This window comes from Bubalus kerabau, chromosome 1 (assembly GCF_029407905.1).
Source record: "Bubalus kerabau isolate K-KA32 ecotype Philippines breed swamp buffalo chromosome 1, PCC_UOA_SB_1v2, whole genome shotgun sequence".
In the NCBI taxonomy this organism is placed as follows: Eukaryota; Metazoa; Chordata; class Mammalia; order Artiodactyla; family Bovidae; genus Bubalus; species Bubalus kerabau.
The window spans coordinates 257,931,540-257,952,049 of NC_073624.1; the positions used below are offsets into that span (position 1 = coordinate 257,931,540).

A 20,510-nucleotide genomic window follows, 5' to 3' on the forward strand; every position below is an offset into this window, starting at 1 on the left:
TACCAGCTGACCCACAAGGGAAGCCCAAGAATACTGGAGTGGATAGCCTATCCCTTCTCCAGTGGATCTTCCTGACCCAGGAATCGAACTGGGGTCTCCTGCATTGCAGGCAGATTCTTTACCAACTGAGCGATGAGGGAAGCAACAGCCTTTATCTATCTCTGATTCTCTTGAAAGAGTCTCACCTTTTATTATTATTAGAACATATCTGACTTCAATGAAGAAAATTTGGTAACTTTTAATATCTATACCATAATGATCATCAGTAAGTTGTTTATATATATACATAAGTATATGTACACAGGTATAGATGTATCTGTATATATATATATATATCTGTGCATACATGCTCAGTCGCTCAGTTGTGGCCAACTCTTTGTGACCTTATGGACTGTAGCCCACCAGGCTCCTTTGTCAATGGAATTTTCCAGACAAAAATACTGGAGTGATGCGCCATTTCCTTCTCCAGGGGATCTTCCTGACCTAGGGATTAGACCCATGTCTCCTGCATCTCCTGTATTGACAGGCAGATTCTTTAACACTGAGCCACCCGGAAAGCCTCATATATATGTACATATATATAATATTTATTAAATGTCTACAATATGCCATACATTGAGCTGGCAGTTGAAGTTATAAATAAAACATCATCATGTCCTTCACAGAGAGGAAGTAGGTTTATAATAATAATTCTTAAAAATGCAGTGAGGCAGTTGAAATAATAAACATCCTTTGATTAAAGACTCATCATCTTTTATTCTGACTCTAGGCAGGACTCTGAAGTTGTTCCTAAAGCTTCACTTTTGAGTATTTCATAGCCATATACTTAGTACCAACCCTAAGGAAATAAGGATATTCCACTCTTTGATATCTTATTTGATATGTTTTAAAACCAAATAATGTTACTTTTACCTAAGGACTGTCAATGGCTAGAATGCAACATTTGGTTCAAATGTGCAGTCCAACACCAAGTTGTAGGTGTTGTGAACTCTGTAAATGTCATTAAATATTGATAATGATGATTCAGGCTAAATATGTTTCCCCTTTCACTTTCAGATATTGAAGGAAAAAAACCACGAGGACTTTGGTTTGTTCCAATTCAAGATGATTCATGTAAAATAATAACGATAAAATGGTGATGGTTAATAATTATAAAGCAGTTTCACTACTGACAAAAGGCTGTATTTTGAAACCTATTGTCTTTTCTGCTCCTACTATTATTAAATAATTTTCTGTTGACTCTGTTAGTACTAAGCCATTAGAGCTGTGTAACGAGAGAGATGAGAGGTAATGTGTTATTGCCTTGTGCATATAACTTGAGTAATCTAATATGCACTTTATTTGTTCAACAGTGATTTTCTTAATAAATGACATGTGAAGCAGCTTTTCATGTTTATAAAATATATGCAAATTAAGCAAGTGCATTATTTTTAAAAAGGAATGGATTTTCAAATTTGATATACAGAAATTCATTGTGGATTGATGAGAAATATGAATATATTTTAGACCTGTTTCTTTTAGACTTTGGGGAACAAATATAAATTTGATTTACAGAGACAAACAAAAGTCTTTTAAAGATATATAAACAAAAACAAACATTACAACTTAGGAGAAATATGCAAAACCTTTTCTTTTACTGTTTTTAACAAAATAACTTTTTTCTTGTTTTCCTTAGAAGCCTCAACACTGAAGGTTTAAATCTTTATGGAATATACTAATCCTTCAATTTTCAATACTATCTATCTAAAAGCAATTACATATTTAGTTTAACAGAGGACAAGGCAGAATTACTAAGCTACTCGCAATAAGAACTATTTTAATTATACTTCACAGTAATCTAAGAAGAATTTTTAATGTAGCTCAAGAATATTACTTCTCTAAGTTTCTGGGAAAAAACTGCTTTTCTGAAGAAATTAATTACTTATTATAAAGTTAAATACTAGCCTTTGCTGCTTCAAGTAAGTTTAAAATAGTAACAAGGAAGACCTACCATCCTTCCGTTTACAAGCTTCACGTTTAAAAAAACAGCACGTATTACCTCGTTCACGTGGCTAGTGCTCCCTGTCAGCTTGGACAACTCAAAAGAACTTTCGAACCAGACGGTAAGCTTACTGATTGTGGTTACTGGTGTGGGGGCAAAATGTGCTTTCAGTTTTACGATGAGTGTGTAATTCCAGACTGGTGTCTCTCAAAGTGAACATTTATGCTTTGGATTCTAAAATCTCAAGGCTACACAGTTCTTCACCTCTGAAATGCACTGTTCTAATTTCACACTGAAGAATTAATCCTGGTGTTGATTTGAAAACACAATTAGTTGAAATGCCTCCTTTTTCAGATTTCAGTCTAGTCCAGTGCTGTTTCACAGAACTTTTTGGATATCAATGTAGTCTACATCTTCCCTTGTCCCATTTGCCAGTCACTAGCCACATGTGGCCGGTAGCTACTGTATTAGATGGTACAGATCTAGATCACTGTAGTTTTTGATAGTGCTTTGATGAAATTTATAAAATTTTAGTGAACTGTTTCATTGGGGCTATAAAAACATTTTTATACTTTAAACGAGTAACATTATGCAATATGACAATCCCATAGCTATATCTTATTATAACTGTCTTCCCCTGTTTATTTTTTCTACAGATGTATTCTGATGGCCTAACACTCTCTCAACCTCACATTAAGCCCTGGAAATGTGATGGAAAACAAAATGTGCACTGGCCCTGCCTTCCAGAAGTTAAAAAATCTAGTGTGGAACAAGAAATTGGACAATAGCTTCAACAGTGCTTTGATGACAGAGAAAACAGAACATATTAGAGTCCTATATTATAATATAGGAAAAACAATAAACATAAGTTACAGAGCATCTCCAGGATATTTCCAAAAGTATAAACTGGGGCCTGACTTGAATGAGGGATAAATAAAAGCCAAGCAAAGGCTGAGTAAGGAATGTTGAAGACAAAACAAACAGGGGCTTGGAGAAGCTGAAGGATGTAGGCATCTTTAGATGGCTTGAGTATAGGATGGGAACTGGGTGAGGGGGTAGCTGAGGGAAATAACAAAAGGTGAGGCTAGAGAAGAAGAGAATTACAGAGGCTAGATCACACATGACCTTGTGAGCAATCTTGACCAAGAGACCTTGAGGGGCCTTGGTTACGTTCGTATCTCCATGCATTCCATGGCACATAGCACATGGCAGGAATTCAGCCAATCTTTGTTCAGTGAATGCATGAAAGAATGAAAATTAAGCAAATGATCAAACATATAAGTGAATGTTCTTTTTCTTTTAGAAAAAGTATGTGTAACATACACATATAAAGCATATATATTTTCATGTATCTATATTTTTATAAGCATAAAATTGAAACCTATTTGGGTTATATAAGGAAAACTCATGTAATACAGACATATTTTGATATTTTATATCTACTCCTGACTTTTGTAATACAGAATTTGTAAAGTCCAGTTCCACTATTGGCTGAATTTGCTTTTCAACAAAAATTGTTCTTAATTTTTACCAACTATGTAAAGGAAGTTAACTTACTGATAACCTCCAGGAGCACTGTGGAATACTAAAGTGTATTAGCTATTTTAAGGCCTTTGCAGACCCAATTCAGGCCTTAATTATTACTGTGCAAGGAGACATTTTGCTAGAACTGTCTTTAAATCCCAAAACAGGAATCAGGTAACAGAAAATAAAATTTCATGTAAATATTACCTCTCATTCTCCCCTTTCTTTTTGCCCCCCTCACTCGCATGCTCCCTCTCTCACCCACACACACTCTCTTCTTCTCATCCTTGCACCTCAAAAAGAAAAGCCAGTAATCTTCTCCTGAGAGAGCTGTGAATCAGAGGTTCTTTCTGCAGGGGTTACATCCATCTTTTTGATTTCCCAGGGAGCGGCACAGGTTCTTATGTTTTATCCCATGGCCACACAGAGTCACTTAGTCACTAGCCCAGACTAGATGAGCAGCTCAAACAGAATTACTGAGTCACTGAGGGGTGAGAGGTTCCCTCCTGGCCAGGTGCTAAGTGATGCTCCCAAGTGGGTTTTGTGGTTAGAAAACATGCGCTGGATATGAGGTAACCTGTCTGGACTTCTGTCTCTCCAAGGATCACCTGGAATGATCTGGTGATCAACGACCTGTCTGAAGTTTTGTTGAACTGTTTAGCTGAAGCCTTCCTTTCAGCAGTTTGTATTACTTTAATGAGATTATTGGTCCTTTGCCCTCTGACTGTTCCCAAGCTAATTTTTGTCTGTTTCATATCCTTAACACGAATGCCTGTCTCCTGGTTCAGAAGTCCTTGAGCGGTGCTGAACATAAGCCGGTGCCTGCTAAATCCTTGCTGAGTGAAGAAATGGCTCTACAGCCTTACAGCATGTCCCCTGGGACCTGAGATCTTCAGTTCATCCTGAAGTGCTCGGCCCCACGTCTCCTTCCCCAGCATCAACTGTGGGAGTCGGCAGGCAGCCAAGAGAACCAGGAGTGCGCTAGACAGGCGCAAGGGGATGAAGGAAGCAGTTTGTGAATACCATCAGAGCCTCCACTGAATTTCCACAGCCTCACAAGCTACCATTTTGGGTAAATACCTAGTATACTTATCATAGAGTTAAATAAGATGGACTTTCTTCAAAGGAAGCATTTTTAATACAATAATTGGGTTTTTTTTTTCCTAACCAGTGGATTAAAAACTTAACACATTTACAAAATCTGGCATATTTATATATTGTATCTAAACAGATATTCAAGCTGCATTATAATATAATAATAAAAAAACCCAGATCCCAGTCTGTCTATTAAGTCTTTGTAAGTCTTTGTGTCATCGTAACTGTAGTGCTAATTATCAAGCAAAGACATGATAATTACAAAGAGCTTTTTTGCTAAAAGAAGGAATCTCTTTCAACACCCACGCGCTGCACAATTTCCTATGACCCTGTAACACTACTCTGGTATGGCCCAGAAATTTGTATTTCAGGCTGAATACTGGGAATCATGTTATTCCTCTCTCTTCGCCAATCTTTTTTTTTCTTGTGAGTAAACTGTTTTCAGAGGGTTAAGGGAGAGGGGTAATGGTCCAAATGGGAAATATAAAACTAATGACCCTTCATGAAACATATTATGCTCCTCATTAAACTTTCTCAGTTAAGTGTATTCCATTAAATTAAAATAAATAGGATTTAAAATTTTACCCAGGAGTAGTAAACTATCCTAACTTTCAACTTTGTGTTAGATCTATTCTAAGAATAGATTTCTCAAGTCCCTGATGCATCACAGGTTCTTAGCCTGCAACACAATTTATGTCTTCGTCTTGCAGAGGTCTTCAAACTTCGTGTGTGTAAGAATTACTTTGGGAAACTTATTACAAATACAGCTTCCCACTCAGATCCCTTCTTCTTCACCAAGGATCTCAGGCACACTGACTTCAGTGAAATGCACTTTGAAAGGTACTCTCTGTATTTTTCTGGCACAAACTTTGTCAAGCTTAGGGATCCCACTTGACTGCTTTCTCCATCATCTCAGTTATTACTACAGTGTGGGAAAGCCAAATGGTGAAGTCTGTTGTGATTCAGGTAGTAGAGCAGGCCAGTCCCGAATCATGATAGACTTATATGTGATTTTCAGAGAATCAAAGCATCTCTAGTTTTGATCTAGGAGCCTCAGAATGTCTTTTTGAGAGATTCAGAACTTTAATCTATTCATGTTAATGGCAACATAATGATGAAATTGCTACTCTATTTTTGCTTTTTAAAGAATTACATTTTTGTACAAAACTTTCAAATTCAGTGTCCTCCTTTTTGAGATGAGAAAACTTCAGACCAGAGAAGTAGCCAGTTTGTCAACCAGGAAGACTGTGCAAGGCACGGGCTCCAGTGCAAGCCCCTTGACTTTCAACTCAGTGTTCCTATGACCGTGAAGAAGTCTGGGTGAGACACCAATCTGTCCCAGAATATGAAAATCTCTAGAGTACGTGAAGTTTTAACTCTCCTTTAAACCACAGAGTATATTCCTGAGCAAAGCCCATAGAAGATAATTTTATAGATTTTTAAACTCATAAGAAAACAAATCTAAAAAGTCAAATTTTCACCTAGATTAATACAGTTCAACTGCATTTCCCACCATATGAAGGACAGGAGCTGTTCAACTTTGATGACAAATTCCAATTCAATTTTTTGTTGTTGCTCTGCAATATTCATTGTAATGATTTTGGTAATGAAGTGGAGTTTTGAGTATAGAGTTCTGTCTTCAGAACTCACGTTTACTGTGTGTGAATGTATACAAGCGTGCCTGTGAAAGCACTTTCACATGTGAAAACACTTATGAGGTTTGACAACTGTTAATATTTATGTATTTTCACATTTATATCTGTGCATGAATAAAATGCTATCTGAAATACACACTAGGTAAATTTTATAAATGATCTTAAATTTCAAGATCAAGGCAAGCCCACAATTAAAATCATTGGTCAGTGAAACACTAAATGTGTAGTAATGCAAATCTGAAAGTATCTTAAAATACACATATTAGGTCTACTTATCATCTACTTTTGTTTCTCTGAAATTATTTGCTTGGTCTTATTAGGCAAAAAATTAAAAAAAATTTAAAAACTTTCAAGTAAAAGTAAAGAAATGAGAATTAATCTTAGACAATTATAACAGGTAAAGAGAAGATGGATGTAAGAGGCAGATTAATTTGATCGGGATTAGAACTACATTTTTTCATAATATAGAACCACTTATAGCAATGGCAAGAATAACTTGTATTCTGGTAGACTGATTCTGAATACATACTTCTGAAACATTTATTTTCTCTTAATTCTGGAAAAGCAGTCATAATCAAGGAAACCAAGAGGAGAAAGACAGGTGGATAAAATAGATGGGGACATCTTATCTCTGAATAATGGGGATACATACTTCATTATACCTCTTCCCTTTTGATTTAGTATTCATTGCCTACGAAGGGTACTATAAGGCAATAACATTTAAATAGGATACATGTGGGAAACACTTAAAATTGTATGGCAATGTTACTTATGGTAAGAGACAAAAAATATTTTTGAGTTTCAACATGGTGCTTACTTATTTTTGGCACAATGGAACCATGTTTTAAATCTAACTTTGATAAAACACCAAGTGACATTTAGAAATTCATTTTCATCAGATTTCTGATTCCACGTGTATCAATAGCACTATGTTAAATTATATGATTTGGGGGAAAAAACACTTCTGGGAGAATAACTGTCTTTACTCTTTCAGCAAGAATACATTAGGACGAATGAATTAGAAGAGACATAAAGTGAAAAACAAATGAAAAGTTATGGTGAGCTCACTTTAATTTTTTTCTTTGACTATGCTGCCAAAGCATATACTTAAAAGAAACCATGAGTAGTATATACTTCAGTATATACTTCAAAGAGATCATGAGAAGTCACCTAAAATGTGGGTGAGCTGTCCCCGTAGCCACACGTCCCATTTCTGGTGGCCTGACACTGGGGTGGACAAGGACGACTCAAGAAGGATGAGATTAACAATTTGACAAGATGCCTGATTCCTAGCAAGGAGCAGATTCACGGAGTCCCTACTACCATGCCACTCTCACTTCGCATTTTGAGATAGAAAGAGAGAGGGTGGAGTAATAGCCGGGGCAATAACTCTGGGTACACCTGCGGGCATATAAACATTTTAGGAAAAGGAAGTTGTGCTTGTGTGGAGGCAGGGAAGAGAGGAGGGAAGGGCTGAACACAAGCGGCTCTGCCTAAGTTTGGGGTTCATCAGGCACGCGTGCACGCTCACCTCCACGATGTCCGAGTTCGTCCGGCTCTCGTGCGGCTCGTTGTACTCGGTGTACTTGAGCAGCACCTTGTCCATGTCCGTGCTGGCGTACTGGAACAGCTTGTTGGTGCTGTTGAAAATGATCAGCGCAATCTCACAGTCACACAGCACGCTCAGCTCGTATGCCTTCTTCATCAACCCAAATTTCCTCTTTGTAAACGTCACCTGGAAGAAAGCAAGCAGGCGGGTTTTTTAAGAGAGAGAAAAAGCGCGCCTTGAAAAACAAAACAGTACTTTTTTCCCTTTGTAACACCAAGTGTGTTGTGATCAGAGCCCTTGGCACGAACGCATTTGGAAAGAAAGCAAAGACATCTAAAACCAATTTCTGCTTAGAATTGTGATTTCTACCTTGCTGCTGCAGAGAAGGCAATGGCAACCCACTCCAGTACTCTTGCCTGGAAAATCCCGTGGATGGAGGAGCCTGGTAGGCTGCAGTCCATGGGGTCGCAAAGAGTCGGGCACGACTGAGCGACTTCACTTTCACTCTTCACTTTCATGCATTGGAGAAGGAAATGGCAACCCACTCCAGTGTTCTTGCCTGGAGAATCCCAGGGGCGGGGGAGCCTGGTGGGCTGCCGTCTATGGGGTTGCACAGAGTTGGACACGACTGAAGCAACTTAGCAGCAGCAGCAACTTGCTGCTGAATACAGAAACAGTAAATGCCAGATTTTGTGTAGGGCGTTATAATGATGGTGACCTGGGAGCTGTTTTGTTGAGCAATTCAAGATTTTTAAAAACGTCAATTTCAGCAGTGTTAGCATACTTCTTAATTATAAATCTGGAGCTTGTATTTTGGCTACTCGAAGACTGGACATGACATTATGGACATAGTATTTTGGATCTGTGTTCAAAACTTCTCAAAATTGTTTAGTCTCATGCCATTTAACTGAAAACACTTGAAGGGATCCTACTGTACTTTCCGACAGAGTAATATTCTGTTTTCTAGAAATCCAGCAGGGAGTTGGGAAGAGCTTTAGCCATAACACTGTTAGGGTCTTGGTTTCATTCTTCTGTGTCCCTTTCTTGCTCTCCCAAGCCAGAAATTCTATTGTTATCTTTGCCCTTCCCTTCTTTTACTCCAATCTATTACCAAACCCCATAATTCCTTTCCTCAAAATGTTTCTCAGGTTCACGCTTCTTCGTCTTATTTCCCAGGCGACTTTATCATTCCCGTCTTTATCAGCTTCCTGTCCTAGGCAATCTTCCTGTCTAAAACCGTTCCCTCATTTCATCCTAATCTTCAAAACCTCACTCTTGTCACTGCCTCTTCTTCCTGATGAGTCGGCTACAAGAGCTCCTCTGGCTTCAAACACTTCTACCTGCCAATGCTACCAACTACAAACGTGCATTTCACTGTTCCCGATTTCAGTCTTCAGTAAACTCCGCTTTGCCCACCCCAAACCATGAACTTTCTTAAGCATAAGCCTGCACACTTTGTGGTCCAGTGCTTCCCAGCAGGTTTTTGTAGAACAGTATTTCTATAAAATTCTCCTTAAGACCAAAGTTCAATGGCTCAATACGTGTAGGAAATGAGGCACAGTGGTATCTTAAGAGCTGAGCAATGTTTAAAAATTTCAACCTGCTTTCCAAACTTATTGTTGACAGAATGTTTACTTATTTGCTTATTCATTTATTTTGAGGAGCACTTGCTGTCATTCTTCAAAACAAGGTTTCTGAAGTATCTACCCAGGGAAATCCTGACTGACTGAATTATTATTATCAAAGGTGAGCCTTTAAAATTTCCCCCCTTATCTTCAAATCCAACTTATCTTGCAGAGGTCAGTTCAGTTTTATCTACTACCTCAGTTCAGTTCAGTTCAGTCGCTCAGTCATGTCTGACTCTTTGCAATCCCATGAACTGCAGGACGCCAGGCCTCCCTGTCCATCACCAGCTCCCGGAGTTCACTCAGACTCACGTCCATTGAGTCAGTGATGCCATCCAGCCATCTCATCCCCTGTCGTCCCCTTCTCCTCCTGCCCCCAATCCCTCCCAGCATCAGCGTCTTTTCCAATGAGTCAACTCTTCGCATGAGGTGGCCAAAGTACTGGAGTTTCAGCTTTAGCATCAGTCCTTCCAAAGAACACCCAGGACTGATCTCCTTCAGAATGGACTGGTTGGATCTCCTTGCAGTCCAAGGGACTCTCAAGAGTCTTCTCCAACACCACAGCTCAAAAGCATCAATTCTTCAGTGCTCAGCTTTCTTCACAGTCCAACTCTCACATCCATACATGACCACAGGAAAAACCATAGCCTTGACTAGACAGACCTTTGTTGGCAAAGTAATGTCTCTGCTTTTGAATATGCTATCTAGGTTGGTCATAGCTTTCCTTCCAAGGAGTAAGCATCTTTTAATTTCATGGCTGCAATCACCATCTGCAGTGATTTTGGACCCCAAAAAATAAAGTCTGACACTGTTTCCACTGTTTCCCCATCTATTTCCCATGAAGTGATGGGATCAGATGCCATGATCTTCGTTTTCTGAATATTGAGCTTTAAGCCAACTTTTTCACTCTCCTCTTTCACTTTCATCAAGAGGCTTTTTAGTTCCTCTTCACTTTCTGCCATAAGGGTGGTGTCATCTGCATATCTGAGGTTATTGATATTTCTCGTGGCAATCTTGATTCCAGCTTGTGTTTCTTCCAGTCCAGCGTTTCTCATGATGTATTCTGCATAGAAGTTAAATAAGCAGGGTGACAATATACAGCCTTGACGTACTCCTTTTCCTATTTGGAACCAATCTGTTGTTCCATGTCCAGTTCTAACTGTTGCTTCCTGACCTGCATATAGGTTTCTCAAGAGGCAGGTCAGGTGGTCTGGTATTCCCATCTCTTTCAGAATTCTCCACAGTTGATTGTGATCCACACAGTCAAAGGCTTTGGCATAGTCAATAAAGCAGAAACAGATGTTTTTCTGGAACTCTCTTGCTTTTTCCATGATCCAGCTGATGTTGGCAATTTGATCTCTGGTTCCTCTGCCTTTTCTAAAACCAGCTTGAACATCTGGAAGTTCGCAGTTCACGTATTGCTGAAGCCTGGCTTGGAGAATTTTGAGCATTATTTTACTAGCATGTGAGATGAGTGCAATTGTGTGGTAGTTTGAGCATTCTTTCGCATCGCCTTTCTTTGGGATTGGAAGGAAAACCGGCCTTTTCCAGTGCTGTGGCCACTGCTGAGTTTTCCAAATTTGCTGGCATATTGAGTGCAGCAATTTCACAGCCTCATCTTTACCTGCTGCTGCTACTGCTGCTAAGTCGCTAAGTTGTGTCCGACTCTGTGCGACCCCATAGACAGCAGCTCACTAGGCGCCTCTGTCCCTGGGATTCTCCAGGCAAGAACACTGGAGTGGGTTGCCATTTCCTTCTCCAATGCATGAAAGTGAAAAGTGAAAGTGAAGTCGCTCAGTCGTGCCTGACTCGTAGCGACCCCATGGACTGCAGCCTACCAGGCTCTTCTGTCCATGGGATTTTCCAGGCAACAGTACTGGAGTGGGACGCCATTGCCTTTTCCCATCTTTGCCTACTTGCTTGTAATTCCTAAATCTAGAGTCCTACTCCTTATCTGTCTCCAGAAACCCAATGGATGTCCTCCACTCCTGTGTCTATCTACAAGTCTTAGGAATGTCATACTCCCAAAGCCCAAATTTCATCTTCAACCTCAAATCTGCTCCCCTTCCTGGGTCCCCGATCTCATTGTAAACTCAGCCACCCAAACTACAGACCACCGAGTTGACTGCGAACAACCCCCATCCCACACTCCTAAATAAATGTGTTGACAGGAAGTGTGGACTAGCAGACAGAAAATCTGACTTCCTGGTCTCCTCACTCCCTCCTCCCCCTTTTGTTAATACTTGTTTTACCTATCACCTTTTATTTTTTGTTATAGTTCTGACCTTTTATAACTTATATGACTTTCTGGGTGATAATTGACTTAATGTCTGTCTTCCACTATGCTGCACATTCCACAAGAGCATGTACCATTTTTATTTTGTCCACTACTGTACCCCAGTGCCCAGAACAGCAGACATATGGGCAATTGTCTAAAAAGGAAAAACTATTTTGCTGGTTTTTAGAAATATCAAAGTGATATATGTTACATAAAACTGTGGAGACTTCCCTGGCTGGCTGCCCAGTCGTTAAGACTTTGCCATTCAATGCGGGGGGTGTGGGTTTGATCCCCGGTCAGGGAGGTAAGATCCCACATGTCACGGGGCCAAAAAACCCAAACATAAGACAGAAGCAATACTGTAACACATTCAGTAAAGACTTTAAAAATAGTCCACATCAAAAAAAAAAAAAAAAAAATCTTTAAAAAAGTTTGAAAAAAAAATACTATGATAGCTTTCCCCACCAAATTTTCATTTAGCAACTCATAAATGGAACTTTAAAAAGATAAACCTATACTTTAATAATGATTATATTCTGATATCACATCTGCATGGAAGGCAGCATGACAGAAAGAGAAGAACATGGGGTATGGATTCAGGGGATCCTAGATTTTAAGGCAGATCTGCTATTTACTAGTCATGAGAAATTAACTTCTTCAAAATTGAATTTTCTCCGAGTTTGACTTTTCATTTATAAAATGGTGATAGCACCTACTCTTGGGGTTGCTGAAAGGATTATATAAAATAACATATGTACAATATTCAGTTCAGTTAAGCTTTGCATTTAAAGTAGAAGCTCAATAAATCTGTTTTTATCCCTTTCTTGGTTGACTTATAGGAAATGAACTTACAAATATACCTGTCTTAGTGGCCCAGAGTCTACTGATCAAGGTTATTTGAAGATCTTACTACAGTCTTCCTGACAGAAAGATAAAACTGAACTATGGAATCGCCACTGATCATTCTTTGGAAAATACAGCATTTAGGTATTTACCAGCTGACATCAGCTAGTCACAATCTACTAATATACATTATTTATGCTTCAACTTGGATAATTTTTCTTTGTAATATCTGCCAATGTCTCACCTTCTATTTTATGTTTATCGATTGGCTTACTAAAAAGTACTTCAAATAAAATACAGCTAGTGTTTTCATATCTGATTATCATACTACTTTAGAAGCTTTTTTTATTCTGGTTCATTCAGATGAGTCATGATTAGGGATGAGCTAAATTAAGACTATCTTTTGGAATGGATAAAAATCATTACTATTACTTAGATTTATACAAAATGTCTTTTAATAATTCTCTAGATGCAGTTTAGTTCTGCAGACATACCTGCACACTGGTATTTGGTTAGTGAAATAGGTTACAGAGGCATTCAGTGCAGAAGGCACCAACCCAAAATACTTTCATATATCTAAAACCACTTTTAATCAGACTTTCATGACCACAAACTGTAGGTGGAATGTCTCAATACAGTATGGTTTCTGTTGTACTCAAACCTCAGAATTTAGCACGTTACAACACTCACCATCAAAGCACATTTCGGCACAGAAATATCATTAAAGCCACTATTTGTGTTTACTTTTAGGTGCTCCTCAACATTTGTGTAACCAAATAGGCTGCTGGATAATGCCTACTTATTTAATAATACCTGTCAAAAAAGTCAGTGCATATAGCTTCTTTTCATTAAAACTGCAGACTGAAATGATGATAACTGCATTAAAGCATTCAAGAAAATATCTTCAAAATCTACTCTTAATTGTGCTAAATTTAATTCTGTATTATGTTCATATTCTTCATAGCATACTCAAAATGTATTTTATAATGCTTTTTCTCATTGTTCACAGTTAGATAAAATTGTTTTTCAGCATTAAGCTTTCTTAAGAGAACTGGGATATTACTCTTCATTTAAAATATGCCACTCAATGACAAAGATTGCAATTCAGAGCTTTTACACTTAAATATAATAATGTATTGTAATGATTACATTTTTCATAAGTTAAGAATAGTTTGTAATGGGGACAAGTCCATTTCTACTTCAAAAACATATTCGAACCTTAGGTGACATGGAAAACTGTTTTTACAGTAGTTAGGCAAAGAGATGCTCTATTCCAGTGTGACATCAATCAAGGTGCAGCAAGAAGAGAATAAAACCAATACTGTTTAAGTGGGCACTGAACTTACATTCAGTTTTCAAAATCAAAGAGACTTCACATGTAACATACATATGGAAAGCAAGATGACTCTGTAAACATTGAGCATTTTATGTTTTTTTCTTTACCTCTTGAAACAGCCCCAAATGTAATAATAATGATGTTTTATTAAGACATTTCAGTATTAAGTTGTATGTTAGCCTCGGGTTTTAAATCCTAGCGTAAGGGCAGGGATCACACATCTCATGCTGACAATTACTCTAGAACTTATTAGGTATGAATCAGGGCTTGAAATTAGAATTTTAAATTGAGAAAAGGCACATTAATTAATTATAGAAGTTTTGACAAACCTTTATTATGAGACTTATTCTAATATTGCAGAGTTGACTGGTTGTCTGAGTTTGCCTCTCCCTGAAGACCCCATGTCTGGCCTCACAAAGACTGACCAATAGATACTCAATGAATGAATGGATTTTGGAATGGTGTTTTAAACTCTGAATGTCTCAATAAAATTTTCCACTAAAAGTAGATACTTTTAAAAACTTGTGTTTTTAATATATTATTTTTTCCTGAGGTAAGAAAAAAATAATTCAAAAAGTTCAGAAAAAAGTGGACTTTATTCCTTGCCCTCATGACTCACCATGAAAGACAGACAAATGTGAAGGCAAAAACTAAATTTTACAATCACAGGAAACAAAAGTAAAGGGGGAGGATCTAAGAGTTCAAATGATTGCATTCAATTGAGCAAAAATTTATTGAACTTTCTAATGAGTTCAGATTTTTAAAGAACATGCATTTGGCAAAGTATTTGATGAAATCCTCATCACAATACTACAGATTTGAGATTAGATGGTAGCAATTTAGATGATTTAAATATGAATTAATCAACCAGTGTTAAGTTTAAAGACAGTCTCTTGCAATGGCTATGGAGTTCAGTAACTTTCCTGTCCGAGGCACCATTTTTACCATCGGTATAGAGGAAGATGTAGCTGGCATGTTTATCAAATCTGCATACAAGACAAGCCCAGGTGATAACCCAATAGATGGCAGAGTCTCTATCCATATATAGCTCCCTCTACACACTGGAAAGCTGGGTCACAAATAAGATAACAGAGATAATGTTAAAGACTTCACTTGTATTAAAAAAAAACAAAATCATGTAATCTCAGGTTGGAGGAAAACTAACGTGATAGCTGATTATGGGAAAAGGTTCTAAAGTTATAGTGTTTCACAGTGGGAATTAATTATCCTAATGATCTCTGTTAGTCAGCACTAACTAATCTTTGGTACTATATTCAGCTCTGAGAATTTTAAGAAGACATTAATGATACCGACAAAACTAGAGCATCTATAGGATGGCAAACAAGTCGACGTATGGTCTGAGAATAATTTTGCAGGAGAAATCATTGAAGGAATCTGGAATGTTTAAGCCAGAAATGCCAAACACTTTCCAAGAAGATCTGCAGACTTTGTGGCCATGTGAAGAGGCAGATGAGTTATTCTGTCTTATTCTATAGAGCAGAGTTAGCAAGCACTGCTGAAAATCATAGAGGTTCAACATAAAGGGAAACTAGTGATGAGAACTGTCCAACAGAGGACCTAGCCTCATGAAGTTAAGAAGCAGTTCTTTCCTGAATATGTTCAAGTAGGGCTGCGTATCAAGGAAGGTGTAGAAGGCGTTCCTGAATTAAACAAGAAGCCAGACTAGAGATCTTTAAAATATTTATTCCAGATTTTAGGTGTTCAGATTCTATGCCTAGGTAGCACAGACCTTCGGGTGAAGGGGAAGTTTAGAGTGAATGAAATATGATTTCCAACAAGAATCTATTTCCGCAATTTCATTCTGTAGAATGCTTTATATTTTGGTTACTCAGTCTCATCAATACATTACCATAATCACTTCTAATTTTCATATTTCAAGAAATAAAACTAGATCACTTTCTTTTTGCAGTTAGAAGAGATATAAAAAAGACTCTAAAGAAGTGTAGTGGACAGTATTAAAATATGTATAGCACCGAAAAACAACTGTCCAGGTTGATAAAATAACAAATTCGCATTGTTAAAATATTTCAAAAGAAGCAGTATCTATACATTGTTACTGAGGCTCTGTGGTGTGGAAGCAAAAACATGGGAACTGAAAATCAAGTCTAAGCTCTGCCATGTATGATCCGTGTGCCCTTGGCCTTGAGTAAATTGTTTAACTTATCAGTCCCCCAGTATCCTCATCTGTAAAATGAAGGTAATAACAGGCATCCTACAGAGTTATGATCAGAGTTAAACTAAGGAACACACAGTGTCAGTGACGTGTTGACTGTGAAACATGATACAAGGTAGATAATATTTTTTTTCTGAAGTGTGAGGCTCAGTCACTTCTTGTTATAAACTGTAAAAGACTGCTCTCCTAAGATCTGCTAGCTTGTTTCACCATCATCATGTTTAAGAGGTTCTCTCTCAACTAAACCTCAAGCTTCACTTGAAGGCTGGAACATCTCCTGTCTGCTCTTGTAAACTGAAGTCCCAGAACAATGCTTCGCTCAATATTTGTTGAATGAATGAATGGATAGATGGATGGAATAATTACTCATTTTTTTTTTTGTAATTCAAAATGAATCTCTATGCAAGCCCAAACTATGCTAATAGGAAGTTTGCCACTGAGGGAGAAAATTTCACATAGTTATTTTTCTTTCTTTTTGTCACATTAGCTTACAGTTTACTCTAAGTATGTTTTTAAACATACATTTGGTAAAAATGAATAGGAGAAAAACTGGATTGGGTCCAGTTTGTGTGGGGGCTTGTTGTGAAATTGGAGCATATATTTTTTATAACTGTTTTCAGAAAAGAGTGTTGACTTTGGTGACTTTTTTCTAAGAAGTTCAAAGACTTTATAAGCTATCTTGCTACATCTGACAGCATCTCTTTGAAGTTATTATTTGGCACAGTTTATCATCCCCATTTCTCAGATGATACTGCAAACAAAGGCATGGATTGCCTTATTCCAGGGTCACAAAACTAGTCCTTGATGAACCAGAAATAGAGCCCTCTTCACACAACATCCATCTTTCTTCCCATTAGTTGGCGTTTCTTCCCTCTTTTAGATAACAGTGCGTTTTAGGGGCTGAAAGTCAGCACAGCATGGACCTCGACAGCCACTCATCAAGCATTGTACAACAAGAACTGTCAGCAATTCTGAGCAGCAGAAGAAACAGAGTAGTGGCACAACTTATTAATTAGTATAAGGATAGCTTTCTAGGCTAAAGTGGGAAAAAAAAAAAAAACTAAACTAGAATACTAACACTGAGAAGTTGGTTTCTAGGTTCTGACAATAAACCAAAGCTCATTTTGTGTGGACTCCACAGCCACCTCTGTCCTCAGACCTCCAGACAGGACCGCCAAAGCCAGTGAGAACCACACGTATGCACTAGTGGGCACACACTCGTTCTATATTTATGGATGTTTATTTAAATTTCACAAAATGAGAAGCATTTTGGTTGGTAGCAAATACAAGCCTGTTTACAGCCAGAATAAAAGAGGTGGGTCTCTGATTTACTCACAGTCAATGTAAATAACAAGTTCTAAAACAGAGGACAAGTCCTGTGTCATTTCCTACAGGGCAGGGAAATTAGTTAGACGACTGGGTAACAGAAAGGGCATTTAATAATGAGTCTCCACGCCACACGCAGGCCTCTGTTCACCCTCCCAATCCTGGCTCCATTCATAAAGTCACCTCAGGAGAACTTTTCTGCCACATTTTAATGGTGGGAGTCCTTGCACCTTATAGGCAAGAATAAATGAAAGGAAAAAGACCTTTGGAAACAGCAGCTATTCACATTTATGAGAATAATGGAGACCTAACTCTAAATGACTTCAGATGTATTACCAAGGGGAGCAAGGGTGACTTTATCTAAGGATCTCCGGTGTTTCTTCCCACCAATCAGAATTTTTCATCCTGATCTTAATTGAACTGCTCAATGAGTGGAGGACTTTTTACTCATTTCAACTCATAAAGTAACAGTAGTTTCCTAGTTTGGGACTAATAAACCCAGCTACTTTTATTTTCAAAGTTTTGAGGTTTTATCAGGTTTTGTTTTTCCCAAAGAGAGTCACGATGAATACAACTGTCATCTTACGAAAATATTTTAGATCCACCCCTCCTCACCCACAGCCTAGAGAATCTCTCCGCTTCCTCCCAGTTAAGGAAATGGAGTGACTAATGAGGAATGAGATGGGCAGTTGGCGGATACAATGCGCTCTCTAATCCAGAGAGCATCTAGGTCTTCCTCTGTGTTTAAAGGGTTAGCGATGGAGTCAAGAGTCTGCCACGACAATCTTTAATTGAAAAAAAAAAAAAAGGGAAATGCCCTCTTAAATGCTCTTTTTCTTCCCTCGGCTTGTTCCTGACAGTAAGTAATGGTGTGACTGTTCTAAAGTCTTCCTCTTCAATTTTATTTTGTTTAATTCAGTCTGTCATTAGAAAGGCTTGCGAGCTTTAGGCCTGATGATTACTTTCGGTGGGAGGAAGTAGGGCCACTGCAGACTTGTGTTCTAGACAAGCGGTCCTTTATACAATGACGGGGCCTGCCACCATAAATGAAAGGCTCTTTAAAGAGCAGAGAGGGACTCTTTTAAGCAGAGTGCTACCATGTGCTTGTAACCCTCCAGCATAACTTGCGAGGATGAGACAGCAGTGTGTTCTGCTGCAAAGAGGACTATTGTCCTCGTTAGCCTCCAGCAAATTGAGCCCCGTTTCGCTGCAATGCAGTAGGATTTCCAAAGGGTTGCAGGCAATCCTTCCTAAAATTCTGAACACCATAAAAGGATTATAATAGGGGGGCTCAGTATATGGAATTTAGAACTCTACAGACCCCCTCACCCTAAGTCAACACCCCAACCCTCAGAACGGGCTTTTAAATCTTGTGCCTTGCACGCTATTTTGAGGAAGTGTAATAAAAGCATGGGGTTAAAATTGAGTATCTATTAGCAAATGCAGAGTCTGAGTTTTAAAACTTGTCATGGCTGATTTCTGATATATTTATATACATGAGGACAAGGAAGATGATAAGCTATAATGATTTCACTTAGGATTTAAAAGATTTCATTGTGGTCCACTTTCAAGCTTAAGAATGTTTTGGATTTTAAAAAGAGACTAGATAAAATGCAATATGTTTTACATTTTTTAATACATGCTCTTGAGGTCTGCTTCGTTTCTTAAGAGGCTGATTTACATTCTAAATTCAATCTGCAGATGCAGTCATGAAACAAATACTTATTTCTCTTTATCTTATATACATGAAATATTTCATTTGAGTCTGAAAAGAATCAAATAAACCAGATTAATATTTTGGGGTCAAAAACATGTTTACTAGTTTAACAAAGCCAGAATGTACCTAAGGTAAAGGTCAAAGACTACTTCATTCCCTGCTGAGCAAATGCTCAGGAAGCACATTTGTCTATGTTTCCTGTCATAACAGGAAGAGTGTAACTTCTTCCTTTCCACAATGGCTTCAGTTTTACCTCCCAACTCCAATATTTTCTCCCTCAGGGCCTTCCAAATCAATCCTTGGAAGACAGAAGGCAGGAGGCTGTCTCCCTTGTAGTTTCCAAACAGTTACATTTGTTGAAATGTTATTTAAATGTTAGTGATTTCTTAAGCTAAGCTGTTCCAACTTAAAATTAAAAGTCAAATATCCAAACATTTAGAGCGGTTCTCTTATTCCTATTAGTGGTCCAACATATTTCAAAAGAAACACAAATACATATTCCATATTATGGGATTTCATTTACTTTAACTACGTTGTTATTTTTTTTCCCCCTTCCAAACAAAGTCATTATTCTTGGTGGGGGCAGGGCTTCAATAAGACTATCTGGGATGTAAGCTTTAAAAATACTTTTACTATAATAATTTTCAAAGGAGCTCATTTTAAATGAATAAATTACAATCTTAAAGGAAGTCTAGACTGCAAAGTACAAGGCTTTTGAAACAATTAGCAACATGTTCTTTAATCTACAGTTCGGAAGAAACTTCTTGGTTTATGACGTATATACGGTCTATTTATAATGTTAATATTTTTGGTGCTGGTTTCTCAGTAATACAATGTCAGAAAGTTTGTGCATTTGCAGAGCACAAGGGCATTTGCAGCACGCAGAATGATGTGTGCATGCACTCAGAGGTGGAAGGTGCCATTTGGTGCCCAGTTGCACCCAGAGTGAGTGAGACACGATAAATATAAGCATTGAAATTTTTCTAAGTTACAGTTTTAAATGGAAATTGTATGAGATACACAAATTAGAACTGAAACAACAAAAGTCTCGAAGCCCTCAAGTTCAGAGCTTAGTTTTTAAATCCAGAGACAGAATTCAAGAGTAGACAGTTACCCTTTGCCTTATGAACATTTTGGGCTCTCCTGGACTTCTCACTAAAGTAAAAACTAATGCATAGTTACATGGCAGTTCAGATAATATCTTGTTGGCAATAAAGAAACAGATCTAGCTATAAAAGTGTAAAATGGCCCACACCACATGGAATGTACAGAAAATGTGCTGTGTCCTATCTCTGTGATTCGTCTACAGAGCTGGGCGATCATTTGTGAATTGTTTTCAAACTGACAGGAACACAACAGAAAGGAATGGCTTCATGTCACAGCTGTT

General features: G+C 38.0%; 1 protein-coding gene across 18 annotated transcripts in view; it reads right to left on the reverse strand.

Annotated features, from left to right (window-relative positions):
* The window catches only part of MEF2C (myocyte enhancer factor 2C), a 175,735-nt gene that overhangs the window by 70,970 nt on the left and 84,255 nt on the right, over positions 1-20,510 (reverse strand). For all 18 annotated transcript variants that reach the window (XM_055563815.1, XM_055563905.1, XM_055563806.1 and 15 more), the window contains one exon: positions 7,787-7,990. In XM_055563815.1, coding sequence (XP_055419790.1) covers positions 7,787-7,990 — 204 coding nt within the window. The remainder of the gene's footprint in view (positions 1-7,786; positions 7,991-20,510) is intronic.